The sequence below is a fragment of the Cololabis saira genome, chromosome 24 (assembly GCF_033807715.1).
Source record: "Cololabis saira isolate AMF1-May2022 chromosome 24, fColSai1.1, whole genome shotgun sequence".
NCBI classification, from domain to species: Eukaryota; Metazoa; Chordata; class Actinopteri; order Beloniformes; family Belonidae; genus Cololabis; species Cololabis saira.
In genome coordinates, this window is record NC_084610.1 from 4,905,114 (window position 1) to 4,920,521 (window position 15,408).

Genomic DNA, 15,408 nt, shown 5'->3' on the forward strand with positions numbered 1-15,408 from the left:
CTAAGGAGGACGGTATGGGTACATTAATGAGACGTGAAAGCACCAAAGTCCACACTGGTTTGGACTGGTAACGGAGACGGACCTTGTGAGGGCCTCGGAGCTGTAGAGGAGAGCCTGCAGAGATGTGGCGAGGGCAGCGATGGCGGCGATCTCGTCCCTGGCAGCCGAAGCACACTCCATCGTAACCGTGTTGCTCTTGAGCTTCTGGAGGTGACAGGGAACCACGGCTTCCAACACCATCAGCATCTGGAGACTGCAGGGACACACGCAGCACCAGCACAGGACTCAACGGGGGCAGGACACTTGAGAAAGAGGCAACAAGGGCGAGCCGTCCTTGACATTTGTCCTTACCTTCTGAAAGACTCGGGGGCATACGCAACCACGGTGACACACAGTTTGATGGCCTCGCTGATGGTAAAGGCCAAGTCTTCATTGCCATAACAGAAGTCTACAAACATAAAAGAGAGAGAGTTTGAGTGACATGAGTGACAACAGTACTTTTGTACGGGGCTGGTTTCTGGCCTTCTTTGATGGATCATAAGCTGACAGAGCAGCAGACTGAAATGTTGGACAAAATTCAACACCACCAGACATTTGATCTGATCTTTAACCCTTGTACTGTCTTTGGGTCAAAATGACCCAATTCTTCTATCCTTCTTTCCTCCTGCTCTCTCCTTCCTTCCTTCTTTCCTCCTTTCTCCCTTCCTTCCATCTTTTCTCCCTTCCTTACTCCCTTTCCTACTTCCTTCCTTCTTTCCTTCTTTTCTCCTTTTTCCCTTCCTTCCATCTTTTCTCCCTTGCTTACTCCCTTTCCTACTTCCTCCTTCTCTTCTCCTTTCTTACTCCCTTCCATCTTTTCTCCCTTCCTTACTCCCTTTCCTACTTCCTCCTTTTTCCCTTTCTTCCTCCCTTCCTTACTCCCTTTCCTACTTCCTTCCATCTTTTCTCCTTTTTTCCTCCCTTCCATCTTTTCTCCCTTCCTTACTCCCTTTCCTACTTCCTTCTTTTCTCCTTTCTCCCTTCCTTCCTCCCGTCCATCTTTTCTCCCTTCCTCACTCCCTCTCCTATTTCCTTCCTTATTTTCTCCTTTCTTCCTTCTTTCCTTCCTTCCATATTTTCTCCCTTCCTTACTCCCTTTCCAACTTCCTTCCTTACTTTCGTCTTTCCTCCCATCTATCTTTTCTCCCTTCCTTACTCCCTCTCTCCTACTTCCTTCCTTCTTTTCTCCTTTCTTCCTTACTTCCTTCTTTCCTTCCATCTTTTCTCCCTTCCTTACTCCCTTTCCTACTTACTTCCTTCTTTCCTTCCTTCCATCTTTTCTCCCTTCCTTCATTCCTTCTTTTCTCCCTTCACCCTCCCTTGACCCAAAGACAGCACAAGGGTTAAAATAACTTGACCACGTGTGATAACGGTGTAGGTTTACCCAGCGAACGGAGGGGTTTCTCAGCCTTGACCAGCTCCAGAGCGTCCAGAGCGTCCAGGGTTTCTCCCTCCAGTGAAACCAGCAGGTCAAACAGACACTGAGCGGATACTCCTTTAGAGAGGCCGGTGCTGGTGCTGGTCTGGTGTGGGCGGAAATAAAAGAGATAAAAGAGACTCAAGCAACTTCAATAAGCACCAGAACTCATCTAAGGCAGATTCAGAAGTCTTACCGTGAACTCCAACAGTGGAGCTACGCTAGCAAACAGCTGCAGGACGAAGGGCTTTCGATGGAGGATGTAGAACTGCCGGCAGCAGAACTCGATGCCCTGCCTCAGTAACGGGTTGCTCTCATAGTCGGCATAGACCTAAAACAGCAGCACGGAGGACGGAGACGGAGTTATGATGCTTGTTGGGGACATTGGATCCAGTAATGTGGGATTCTCCAGCTTGTTAGTCCACGGGCCAGAGCCCAAAATTTCACTGGTCAGTTCCACTCAAGGTGACAAAACTTACTTATGATTTTTGAAAAGATTCATGTCTATAGATGATATTTTGGTATGATAACCCTTCCTGAGTGGCAGTTGTATCATAGTTATCAGCTCATGAAGTTACCCACCCCCTTCAGAAAATTACATTTTAGATGCTGCTGCATATCCTGGTTTAGACTCTTGTACAGGATATCTGTCAATGTTTCACTATATTGTCTTTAGTATCATTTTAAAGGGGACCTTTTAAGCTTTTATTCAAGCTAAGATGTGAATCTTTCTGACCAACATAGGGCCAAATCCACAAAGAATAGATTGCGCCCGCAAATAGCGCTGTGAATTGCTCCGCATTTGCGCCCGCAGTTTGCCCCGCCTTAAGGTCCTATTCACAAAACATTTCGCTCTAATGATATACCAGCGCAAACACGCCCATAAAGTTTTGGAGCTGAGTGCAATTTGCACTTGTCTGAGTCGAGCAGAGCTGTTTCCAGTGTTCTCCATATTTCAGCACACAGAATGGTCCATAATGAAAACTGCAGAAATAAAAAATAAAGCGAGTGAAAATAAAACGCCGTGAGGCGCAAGGGCGCAATTTCTACTGGGAACAGGGGGGACATGCCCCCCCAGTTTTTTTTTTTTTACAGTTTAAGAACCAACGGTAAGCTCAGCCTGTATTACAAATCATCAAGAGACTGTGCGAAGAGGGGACGGGAGCCCGCTCCCCCTCCTCCCTCAGTGCTGTTCAAGGCTGATTTATGGTTCCGCGTTAAATCGACGCAGAACATACAGCGTAGGTTACGCGGCGACGCGCACGTACAGTGCGCGTCGCCGCATCTTTCAGGCCCTTTTTGTGCGCAAGCAAGCTGTATAGATGAGGTCCCAGATCAGGATCTAATGGTAATTCATGTTCTGTGTTTTGCTACACACACCTACAGGTCAGCTGTTAAACACACACATTCTAGATTTATAAGTTTATATGGTGGAATTGTTTTTAATAAAGCAGCCCCTTACTGTATGGATGAATCCTGAGCTCCGTCCTGTTATTTTTATTTTTAAATCCGATAAGTCCACAACCCCACTTGATCTGACTGTCTACAGTCATGTCTGAATGTAGATTTCACCTTTAATATCATTCAGTATCACACAGGCTTGAATGACATTGAAGAGAGAGAGAAACAGAGACAGACGGGGAGTGAGGAGTTTGCGCGCAGTTTAATACACGCTTCTGAAAACGGTATTTGCTCCACTATTTTTGCGTGTGGCAAATAGCGCTGGCCTTTGTGATTTAGGCGCTTTTTGCAATGAGGCTTATTTGCATAGAAAGGGGGCAATTTTGCGCCGAATGTATGAATATTACCTAATTTGCATGCATGCAAATGGCACCGGCGCAGACTGCCACTATTTGCTTGGCAGCGCAGTTTGTGGAGCAATTCCCCCTTTGCGGGTGCTTTGTGAATTAGACGCTCTCTTTTTGTCTCATTTGCACCGGTTTAGCGGCCGCAAAAGCCGCGCAATCCTTTTGTGGATTTGGCCCATAGAGGTCACTGCAGCTCTTTAAACTATAAACAACACACATTTTTACACAATTTTCGCCTCAATGATATACTATCTTTTAGCCCTGTGTCAACGAGGAACAACAGAGACGCAAAATACAAAAACTGGAACCATCACAGGACCATAAGGATTCAGGAAATGTATAATATACCCCTACTATATCATTGTGAGCCTTAAACTAGAAGAGCATCATTAGGCCACTAATGTCACAAACTGGTCTTTATCATGCAAATACAGGACATAAAGAACACCACAATGAGATGAGTAACCAGCTTAGTTTTATAAACAAGCATCTAAAATGTAATTTTCTGAACTTCATGAGCTGATAACTATAGGCAGCCACTCAGGAAGGGTTATGAGACCAAAATATCGTCTACAGACATGGATCTTTTCAAAAATTATAAGCAAGTTTGTCACCTTGAGTGGTGCTGATATCTGGTCTGGAACATGGACTATGTGGAGGTGTGTACCTGGAGCATGGTGGGCAGGATCCACTGGTAACCGCTCAGCGAGAACAGGTGGTTGAAGTGCACGGCGGTATTGATGGCGGTGGCCGTGTACTGCCTGAGGAGGGCGCTGTCCTCCGGGTGCAGCAGCAGCGCCCCGTTGAACACGTTCAGGAACAGCATCATCTCATCGCCCCACGGATACTCACTGGGCATGCCCAGGAACATCTCCTCCAGCAGCTTGATCCACAGCACCTTGTGCAGGGTGTCCAGACCAAACAGCTCCTTCCCTGGAGGGGAGCAGCAGATTGATGAAGCAACAACAATCATTTGGACCACCATGACTTACTCAACGTTGGTGAGGAAGTTTGTGTCACCTTGCGGCTCGTTGAAGAGCGAGAACTCTGCATCGATGGCGGTGCGTGGGAAGGAGGGCAGGCGGAGCAGGTCTTCCTGCAGCAGGGACACGTGGGACTGCTTGTGCACGGCTGGCATGTGCTGCGTGAGGGAGATGAGGAAGAGGACCCGGCCCACCTCTTCAAGTTTACGGGAAAACACCTACGGAGGCAGAGGGGAGAAGTTTTCACCATTCCAGGACAGTGGCGGCTTGTCAATAGGGGGCGCTAGGGCGCCGCCCCCATTAAAATTACAGGGGAAAAAATATATATTTATTTATATACAGTACATATAAATTAGGTAATAAAAAGTAATTATCACATTTGTGCACTCATAAAATGTGTCTGACTTAATTTTTAAAGCCTTCCCATCCCATACTGGGTTTATTCAGAGTTGTTTTTTGTGCAGACTGAAATACATAGGTTTCAATGGGGAGGGGCGCCGGCCAAATGAGTGTGTATTGCATGTTCTTAAACTTTTCTTCCATGTGACTTCATGCTGGTCTCTAATTGGTTACTCAAAGCTCCTCCTCCGGGTGCAGTTCTCTGCGCCCGTGGCCAATCAGCGTGTTTTCTGTCATTCTTCATCCAATCTGATTGATTCATGAGCTGTCAATCAAAGTCACACCCCTGACAGTGTAGACGCGCGACTGCATCTGTCACTCGCATTCAAACGGAGTCACAGCCATAGACATGTATCCGTATCCGCCCCATGGAGCTGCTGCGAAACGTCAACGACGCCGCCATATTGGATGTTCAAGACTGCGCTGTAAACTAATACAAGTAAATGGACTTATTTTTATAAAGCGCCTTTCTACAAAGAAATTTACGTTTTACGTCTCATTTATTCATCCACACACGCACTAATATACTTGGGAAACAGTTAGGCACCAAATATAATATATTTTCTAAGATGGCAAAAATAAGAACTTTATTGATCCCACATAGGAGTAATTCATGTTATATCAGCTATAGAGAACAAGGTAGTGCCGAAAAACAATATATATCCTCCCTCACAAAAAAAAAACATATTTTCTCATCAACAAAACAAATTTTACATTTTTCAAATAACAAAATAACATATTTGAACCATTTTTCAGACAATATCTCTATATAATAACTGAAAAAAAATCTGAAAAATGGTTCAAATATGTTATTTTGTTACTTGAAAAATTTTAAATATGTTTATGTAAAATATGCTACATGTATATGTAGTATATGTATATGTAGTATATGTAGTGATATGTAATAAAAAATAACAAAAAAATTTATGTTCAAGTAGAGTTTATAGTTGTGTTGTAATCCCCACACACCAGTGCGCCCCCAACATTTTTTATCACCAGCCGCCACTGTTCCAGGACCTGAAAACCACCACAAGCTTTGGTTTAAGAGGTTTAACCGCCAGGTTTCATCTGCACCTGCTTCTGGATGAGCTCCTGTCCTCTCTCAGGAAGCATATGGACCAGGTTGAGCTGGGGAGAAACCGACCTCCTGAAGGGGTAGATGTCTCTTACATAAGTCTGAAGGAAGGAGACAGGAGTATATTAGTACATCTACAGCCAGAACAAATAAAATTAACCACTAATTAAGTATTAAATGCCTGAAAATACAGTTAATAATCCTCTTTACTGTAGTCTTTCAAACCAAAACATTTTTAAAATAACAAAACCAAACCAATTCTGTTTCTACCTTGGAGTAATGGATGAGGTTCCATCGTTTGTCCATCAGGAAGTAGTGAGCTGATCTGGCCTCGGGAATGTTGAAGAACTCAAGACATTCCTGTTTGGGTGGAGAAAAGACATCATGAACATTTCTGGTTCTTCACATAGATTCAGCTTTATTTCCACTCAACAGCAGATGTTCAGAACTCCACCTAGATATTGGACCACATGCTGACGAGGAGCTTCAGTTCAGGTCCTCAGGACCCAAAGTGATTTTAAGGTGTTTTAACACACCTGACTCAGGTTAATGGCTCATGAACAGACTTGTGCAGACCTCAATGAAATGCTCATGGTGATCCATTCATTTGATTCAGGTGCGTTGGACACGTCTTAGTCATTGTAGTGGGGTCGTTTAAGGCTCAGTCATTTCAAATTGGTGTTAAAGTTTGGTTTAGGGTCTATAGAACAATTTGAGTCCGAGTGTCAAACACAGAGATAAAAAATGGCCTCTAGGGGGCGCCGTAAAATATGTAAACTGCTACAACTTTTGATTAGATTATCCAATTTTAACATATGAGGTATGTATGGATTCAGAATTAAAGGGAGAAACTGGTATCCTAAGCATTTGGCGACCAGATTAAAAATAAATACACTTTTAGCCCAAAATATTAAATGGACACAAGCGAAATGATGCTTTTTTAAAGATAAAGTCTGAAAATATCCTCACAGTTGCTAAGGAATTTTACTTTTTAATGTTATTTCATTAAGTCAATACTGTGTGGCGATTAAACTGAAATTCTCCTCACTCTTCTATTCTATGCCCAAAATGTAGTAACAGCCATAATCTTTGTATGTATGGATTTAGGATCAGGAGTCCCAACTTTTTTCAATCAATCAATCAATCAATCAATCAATCAATCAATCAATCAATCAATCAATCACACCATCATTTTATACACAAGAAATTTCCACTAAAGAACTTTATATCTGGAAGAAAGTAAATCAATAACAATAAGAAGAGAAACAATAGTTTTTCTGGCATTCAAAAATGAACAGAGGACCATAGGGCTAACATTTATTCTGAGAACTTCACTCTACAATGATAACTATGCTTTACTTCTTTGATTTATTCTATGTCAGTCTTAGAAGTTCTGACATGTGCACTTGGGGCGCGAGGGTACTAGTTCCTGAGGACCTGGACTGAAGAACATTATTGGCTCCAAACCAGAAACGGGTTAACTATTTTGTGGCTGAAGAGATGGACTGAAGCAATGCAAGCTCCATGGTGGTCATCTTTATTGTAGCTTACAGACCGCAGGAATCTTTTCATAGTTATTTTAGGTATGGAATAAAGCCCTATTTTTTTGTTTTTTTTTGTTTCCAGATCGCAGGAACTGTGACCGATGGTAGGTCATTGTACTCCTTTTGTAGCCCCCCCCCCCCCCCCCCAAGGATGAGGGGAATTGCCTGTGACAGTAGAGTTGGCCCAGATAACACAAGTAAACTATAAATATATGATCCATTCCGCCGAAGGTTTGAAATGTCAGCCAACCATAAGTTCCTACACAAAACCACAGGAACTGGCCCACAGACAAGCTGAAACAAAGCAAGTGTACTGGACCGATATGTGAGGAATTGAGGCACGATTTCAGCTTTTTACCTTCAGAAGGGCTTCAAACTGAGTGTCTTCGTGGACTGGTAGCTGCGTGGGGATGTCACACTCGTTCTGACCGTGCACCACCAGAGTTTTGGTTCCTGCACCGACATGAGACGAGGTACGCGTTAAAGAGGCGATCAACAAGAGCACGTTGGTGAAGCTGCGTGTGCAGGTTTACCTGGCATGGACGCAGTGACCAGCAGCTTGACCTCACACTGCTCCTTCTTCATGGTCTGCTTCAGGTCCTTGAAGAACAGCCCCTCCACGTAGCCCACCACCTCCCACAGGAAGGTCAGCGTGGCGGAGATGGCGTCCATGCCCCACTCGCAGGGGGTGCGGACAAAGTACATGATCAGGCCCACCTGACAGGAGGAGATCGGGGAGAAAACCCTCGCTCAGACAGCTTTGAAGAATCAATAGCGGTGATAAGTTAGTTTCTTTCCTCACCAGGTAGTTGAAGAGGATATGAGACGTCTGGGCGGGCAGATCCCCGATGTTGAGCAGCAGCTTCCTGAGCATGAATATCAGCTCGTCCTGTCGGAAAAAACAGAGTTCAGTTATTACATTTCTCTTTTTTTTATTTTCATTTTTGAATACAACATTTTATAGAAAACACAACATATAAACAAAGCAATACAGAACATTCAGGCCACGTTTACACAGAGCCGGGTATTTACAAAAACAGATATTTCCCCATCTACGTTTTGAAAAATACCATCAATTACACAAACAAATAAATATGCTGTTAAGGTGTAATGAGCAGCCAAACCTACAGGGGGCAGTGTAACGAGAAGATAAAGTCATGCTAGCGAATCAGAATCCTGGAAAAAAAACATCAACAAATGACACGAGTAACTTCCAGTTACTTCCAAGATGAACGAGAGTCTTTGATTTGGAGTGACAGAGAAGTGGAGTTACGCGTACCCATCGCCGTAGCCATGCCGTTGATTTAACGCGGAACCATAAATCTGGCTTAACGCGGGCGCATTTGTCAGTTTTCTTTTCGTCTTTTCAACTGAGCACGCAAACACAAACTGAGGGTGCAATGCTTGCTTATGCACCATCGTAGAACCGGGCCTGGCATAATATATGTCCGTATTGGTTCAATACGGAACTTTTAATTCCCAATAACTCCTACCTGGAGGTGAAGCCCGAGTCCTCCCCGCTGTCTGGCACACACACATATATAATAATAATAATAACATATAATGATCTGGGCACAGACGCAGCAGGTCCTGTTGTCCCGCCACAAACATTTTGCTGGCCTTAATGTTTCCTGTGTTTTATTTTGTTATTATTGATCAATTTAGTGTTGATGTGTGTGTGTGACAGATGTGTGTATGGGGGGTTAATGAAAATACGGGACAAATCGCGTCCCGTATTAGTTCAATACGAGACGCAACATTTTTTTCTCAAATAAAGGACAATTCCGTATTTTACGGGACGGGTGGCAACCCTACATGACGCTGCACTGCAAAAACTCTAAATCTTACCAGGAATATTTGTCTTATTTCTAGTTAAAAAATATCATTACACTTAAAGGAGCTTGAGGCCGGATTGTGGCAAGATTTATGAAAAAAATCCGTAAACATTTTAAGATTTCTAGTAATAATGTCAGATGAAGCGTTCCAAACCCAAAAGAATGATCCTCTAGTGTATCTCTCCTTTGCCTTGAACAGGCTGTTGCTGCAAAATGTGCTGCAATTCGGTCCCGAATTTCCCGCGCTGGGCTGTGGATGTGACGTCACATGACGCTGCATGTGCGTTCTCCCCGTTCTCCCGTGCCGGCTTCACTGTTGGCTGCAGTACCCCCAACGGCCATCGTGGTGAAGACTTTGAGCTTCGTTTTCGTGTAAATGAACGGCCAAAACGCATGAAACCACCACAGTTTTTGTTACGTGTAAACGGGGCCTCAGGTCACTGAAGGAGATGTAGTATTGTGTATCAAAAAGTAAAGAAAAATCAAATATTGCTCTACGTAGCATAGAGTTACAGTCGTCCACGGGTGATTCACAGATTCCGTTTGCCACTTTGTAAATATGTCCTTCTGGGGATTATGAAATATCTGATAATGTTTTTCCATGCAGATTCCCTCCACCATCCTGAGCTGGTAGTGGAGGAGTTAACTTGGCATATGTTCAGCCATTCCTCTTCTGACAATGTTATAATTCCTTCCTTCTCCCACATACATTAACATAGGATTTTGACTTTTGAATATAGTCTAGAAACCATTTTCTTATTAATTTGACCTTTATAGGCTTCAGTGAGAGTGGTAATGAGGTCCATGTTACATTCTCCTGAGGTTTTAACATTTCTATCAAAGTGATGCCTAAGCTGTAAATATCTAAACAAATCCTGCTTGTCTAAATCATGTTTTTCCTGCATTTGTCAGAAACTTTCCAGGCCAGTATCGGATAAAATGACACAGTATGAAGTAATGCCTTTTCAGGTCATTTCTTTAAATCTCAAATCAAGTTGTGCTGGTCTAAAATCCCTGTTGTGTTCGACCCGCCTTAATAACCTTGCTTTCCTCTCTAAGTGTGAATTACAGATCTCTTTGAACCAGATGTTAAGGGGTACTTTCATAAGGTCCCTCAAATAATTTGTGTACTTAGTTTTGAGGCTTTTATCACCAAGCAACGATTGAAGAGGGATTGTAGCACCCTATAATGTAATAATTTCCTGAAAATGTAATAAAATTTGCACTTAACTCAATCGAAAATGTAATAAAACCCAATAATGTAATAACTTCACCAATAATGTAATAAAATATCCTGACTGATATTGTAATAACATTTTTACCGATAATGTAATACCTTATTACATTATTGGGAATTTATTACATTACTCAAAGTCTGCAATTAAACCCAATAGTCATTCTGGTGTTTCAAATCCAGTGTACCTGTATATAACATTCTTAGATACTTAAAACACAAAATGTAGAACTCTGGACTGAAAATGAACATATATATTACATTATTTGTCAAGTATTATATTATCAGTTTTGAAAAAAAAAAAAAAAAAAAAAAAAAAAAAAGGCCCACCTGAAAATGTAATAAATTCCCAATAATGTGATAAGGTATTACATTATCGGTAAAAATAGTATTACAATATCAGTCAGGATATTTTAAATTACATTATTGGTGAAATTATTACATTATTGGATTTGATTACATTTTCAGGCGTTATTACATTTTCAGGAAATTATTACATTATAGGGTGCTACAGGGATATCAAGTTGACTTAGCTCTAGTTCCTTCCATTTCGCATCCCAGCTCTCATCACACCAATAGACGGCGTACTGCAATTGTGCTGCCTTGTAATAGCTCTCCAACATGGGAGTGACATCCCTCCTCCATCTTTTGGCAAGTGCAGAGTTTTATAGGTTACCCTTGGTTTCTTGTTCTGCCTACATTTCTATTTTTTATACAGACAAGAACACACGTGATTGTTGTCTGGACCTGACCCCCCCCAGTGTCAGGGTTGGGTATAAAACAGTGTTTCTGTCTCATGTGTGTCAGGTTCTACGGATCCCGTGTACTCGTATCTGCCGATTCACGGCTCAAGCAAGCGTCCGTCCTGAACTTAATAATAATAATAATGACTTGGATTTATATAGCGCCCTTCTGCCGTTCTAGGCACCCAGAGCGCTTTACAGAAATCATTATTCATCCATACACATTCTCTCCAGTGGTGGTAAGCTACATTGTAGCCACAGCTGCCCTGGGGCAGACTGACAGAAGCGTGGCTGCCATATCGCGCCAAACGGCCCCTCCGACCACCACCAACATTCATACACATTCATACACATTCATACGGGGCAAGGTGGGTAAGGTGTCTAACTTGTCTGTACTCCTCAGACGTTGGCCCACCTGTCTGTTGCTCACGGTCAGCTTTTCCAGGAAGTGACGGAGAACCAGAGCTGGATCTTCAATCAGGCAGTTCCAGAGGATTTGCTGGGCCACGGCGCTCACTGAGGAGGAGGGAAAGTAGCAGGTACATCAACTCAGAAATATGGAGAGCATACATCCGTGACGTAGTTAATAAGATTACACGGTGCCAGGATTGGATATAAAAGTCTTTCCCAGATCTATCTCCAATTAGGGTTGTCACCTGTCCCGTAGAATTCAAAGTTGTGTTCCGTATTGAACCAATACTGTACGGACATATATTATGCTCTTATTTATTGATGTCAACAGGTGAAGGTCGGAAAATTTTAATATATTTCAAAACGTCATTCGTAGTAAATTTAACTAAAGGTGAAACAAAAATATTATTTCCCCACTACATTCAAAGTGTAATATTTCAAGCCTTTATTTGTTATCATTTTGATGATTATGGCTCAGTTTATGAAAACCCCAAATAAAAAATAAATTAGAGAATAATTTATGAAATCAATAAACAATTCCACCATCAAAATTATAACAAGTAAAGGTTTAACACATCTTGCTTTGCATGTAATAAGATTAGGTAATATATTAGTTTCACCTTTTAAGTTGAATTATTGAAATAAATGAACTTTTACACCTTATTCTAGTTGAATTATTGAAATAAATTAACTTTTACAGCATATTCTAGTTGAATTATTGAAATAAATTAACTTTTACAGCATATTCTAGTTGAATTATTGAAATAAATTAACTTTTACACCATATTCTAGTTGAATTATTGAAATGAATTAACTTTTACATCATATTCTAGTTGAATTATTCAAATAAATTAACTTTTACACCATATTCTTCACCTGTAGGCTATATTCTACATCTTGGCTGATGTGGACATACATAGCATAGGAGGATATTTCAGTTGCTAGTATGGTTGGCTGTCTCTACAGTCATGAAAGTTCAATGCTATTAAAGCACTAAATCAAAGCATTTTGTTTTTTCATATAAAATAAACACATTTTTATGCAGTTTAGAAGTTTTGGGCCTTTTTTGGCTCCTGCGCTGCTGAAATCAGGGCGTCCCTTATTTCTATTTCTGAAAGATGGCAACCCTATCTCCAATGTCCACCCCTGACTTGCGAGCACCCACCAGCTACGCCATCCTCTCGAACTTCCCCGTCTTCCATCAGGTGCACTATTGGCAGGACGGCAGCACAGATGCATGCTGGGAACACGGCTTGAGGCGGCTGTAGCATGTGGTGCGTAGGAGTGTGTTCCGTTGTGTTCTCCTCATCTGTAACGAGGCGGAAAGCTCAAGTTTTAGATGAGAAAGGTACAAAATAAGAGGGTTTTTTCTTGAAACTTTCCCACCTTCTGCACTGGCCATGGAGCGGACGGACCACATGGAGCCGCGGCGGAAGGAGTAGTTCCTGTGGGAGTTGCTGGAGGTGCAGGACGGGCTGACGGACAGACGGCGCGATGCCAGGTTCACCACTTCTTCTGCTGGCGGGGATCAAAGCCAAACACAACACGCCGTCAGCAGCCGGCCAACTGGACCAGAGCAAGAGCAGCGTGTGGGTGGTGTTGTTTGTGGTTTTGTGTGGCCCCTAGGCCTGTGTTGGAAAAAATCGATTTCCCAATTCTAAATCGATTCTCATATGAATTCATAAAAATCGATTCACATGTCGAAAGATCGATTTTTTTTTATTATTTATTTATGTTTTTTTTTTTTCATCATTACATTACAACTTTTGGTTATTTTTTAGTTTATCCCCAAAAAAGGAGTGTGTTGTTGGACACGAGAATAACTGGTGCCATGTTTTTGCCTTTAAATATGTTTAAAGGTATGAAAACATTAAAGTGTTAGGTTATAATTGCATAAATTGTCTATATTTCATTACTTTATATACTGTCTTGGGGTTACATTTGCAAAAAATGCTAAAAACCAAATGCTCAAAAATTAAAAACCAAAATAGACCAAAAATGGAACAAATAAAAACGGAATGGGAAAAAATAAAACTGATTTCATCCGTCTCCGTTTGCTGCCCTGGATCTGTTTGGTAATTCTGACCCACACGATGTTTCTGAAAGCAGTTCTATCAGCATTCTGGGAGCTGATTGGTCCTTACAGCATCATTAGCTGCCAATACTTGCTGTTTAATCTCAATATAATACTAGTTAGTAGTTACTAGTACCAGTCCAATCGATTCAGCATCTTCTAAAACTTCTAAACTGACTGAAACTTCATCAAAATTGGCCCAGAAGGAGTTGAAATATGGCCACTTCTGGTTTAAACGGCCATTTTGAATTTTGAAAATGTCAGAAATGGATTCAGCATCCTCAATAACCCCCAAAACCACTCCAATATTGTCCAAATTGGCCAAGCAATTGCTGAAATATTGTCCATATATGTGAGTATGCTAATTTATGCTAATTATGCTAATTGCCCAACATATGCAAGTTAGCATCTGGCAGTTTCTAAATGCTGGGGACCTATACTGTACATTTCTAACATAAAACTTTGGGGTACTCAACATTTCCGGGTTCACATTGCTGGCAAGTAGACTAAGTAGTAATATTTTGCATACCTACAGTCATATAATTCATGCAACAGCTCAAAAAACAGTTTTAATAACACTAACCCAAATCAATATCGGAATCGAATCGAATAGAATCGAATATCGATTTGATCCTATCGATTCGATTCTTGACATTTGAATGGATCCCCAGCCCTAGTGGCCCCACCTTCCTCCTCCTGCTCGGGCGGAGGGCTGCACGTGGGCTCGTAGCAGGCCTCCTGGGCCACGGGGATGGCCGTGATGATGCTGGCCTCGCGGCCCAGCCGCCGCTTCTCCTCCTCCTGCTGCAGGTTCTTCAGGATGTGCTCGGCCCGCTGGTGCGAGCGCGACACCGCCCTGGCGGAGAAGGACTTCTACAATACAGAAGGGAGGAAATCCGGTCCCGGCAAGATTCAGGGAGAGTTTAAATCCCGTCGGTCTAACAAGCTGAGTAACGTTTTTTTTTGTCATAAAAGAAATAAATAAATAATGACTGGACGACACATTAATACAGTAACTCTCCACCAGCTGTTTGGTCTCATGCTCGTATGTGATCCTAAGCTTTATGAACAAGTGTTGAATGCGATCAGTCATAACAAGCCGGGACACAGATACACGTATTCAGACTGGAATTTGGAGAACTTACTCTATCTTGTGTACAGTAAATGCCTCACAGCCTTTGCACAAGAACTCATACAAGAACCCAAACAAGCTCAACACATGATGTGAAAAACATTCACGGCAAAGTCATTCTCATCTAATGACCATGCATCAACTGCACTACACACACAAGACGTCTGGATGTCCGATGCATGCTGTTATTTTTTTTATTTTAAAGTCAAAACAAGTGCCTTAAAGACTTTTAAAAAAATGTATCTCTGATCAAGATGCAGCTATCCCACATGACCATGAAACTACCAGAGAGATTCCCCGGAGATAATTTCCCCATCCTGCCGTTTGTGATCGGAAGTAACAAGATGCATCAGCACAAACACTCGGACAGAAATACCCACTTACTATGGTATGGACTGACTGAATTAATGTAGGATACTAAAAACAAAGACAGTCGACAGATAAATTAAAGAACATGTGCTTGCAGGTCGTCATCAAAATCTTCAACACATTTTGATTGTCATGCTTTGTACAAAAAAGGAAAGAAAAAAAGGAAAAGAAAGAAAGTAAAAGAAGACATCAAGAACATTTGAGTCACAATAAGTAATGTGTCTAAAGCAGTCTGAGATGTTTCTTCTCATGTTGGAGCAACATATGTTAGACTAATTAGCTTTTACGGCCCTAGAGTCTCTGACATCTGTCACTTATTGATTTCTGGTTTGCAAACTGAAGCTC

At 41.9% G+C, this 15,408-nt stretch overlaps 1 protein-coding gene across 1 annotated transcript in view; it reads right to left on the minus strand.

The window, feature by feature from the left end:
• The window catches only part of LOC133425206 (protein unc-80 homolog), a 94,563-nt gene that overhangs the window by 22,798 nt on the left and 56,357 nt on the right, over positions 1-15,408 (minus strand). Inside the window, exons 35-49 of the mRNA XM_061715921.1 lie at positions 14,249-14,435; positions 12,875-13,006; positions 12,654-12,797; positions 11,493-11,593; positions 8,068-8,154; positions 7,799-7,982; positions 7,624-7,718; positions 5,992-6,081; positions 5,721-5,822; positions 4,285-4,465; positions 3,932-4,197; positions 1,653-1,787; positions 1,424-1,562; positions 352-448; positions 83-253 (exon numbers count right to left, since the gene is read on the minus strand). Of these exons, the coding sequence (XP_061571905.1) occupies positions 83-253; positions 352-448; positions 1,424-1,562; positions 1,653-1,787; positions 3,932-4,197; positions 4,285-4,465; positions 5,721-5,822; positions 5,992-6,081; positions 7,624-7,718; positions 7,799-7,982; positions 8,068-8,154; positions 11,493-11,593; positions 12,654-12,797; positions 12,875-13,006; positions 14,249-14,435 (2,111 nt within the window). The remainder of the gene's footprint in view (positions 1-82; positions 254-351; positions 449-1,423; positions 1,563-1,652; positions 1,788-3,931; positions 4,198-4,284; positions 4,466-5,720; positions 5,823-5,991; positions 6,082-7,623; positions 7,719-7,798; positions 7,983-8,067; positions 8,155-11,492; positions 11,594-12,653; positions 12,798-12,874; positions 13,007-14,248; positions 14,436-15,408) is intronic.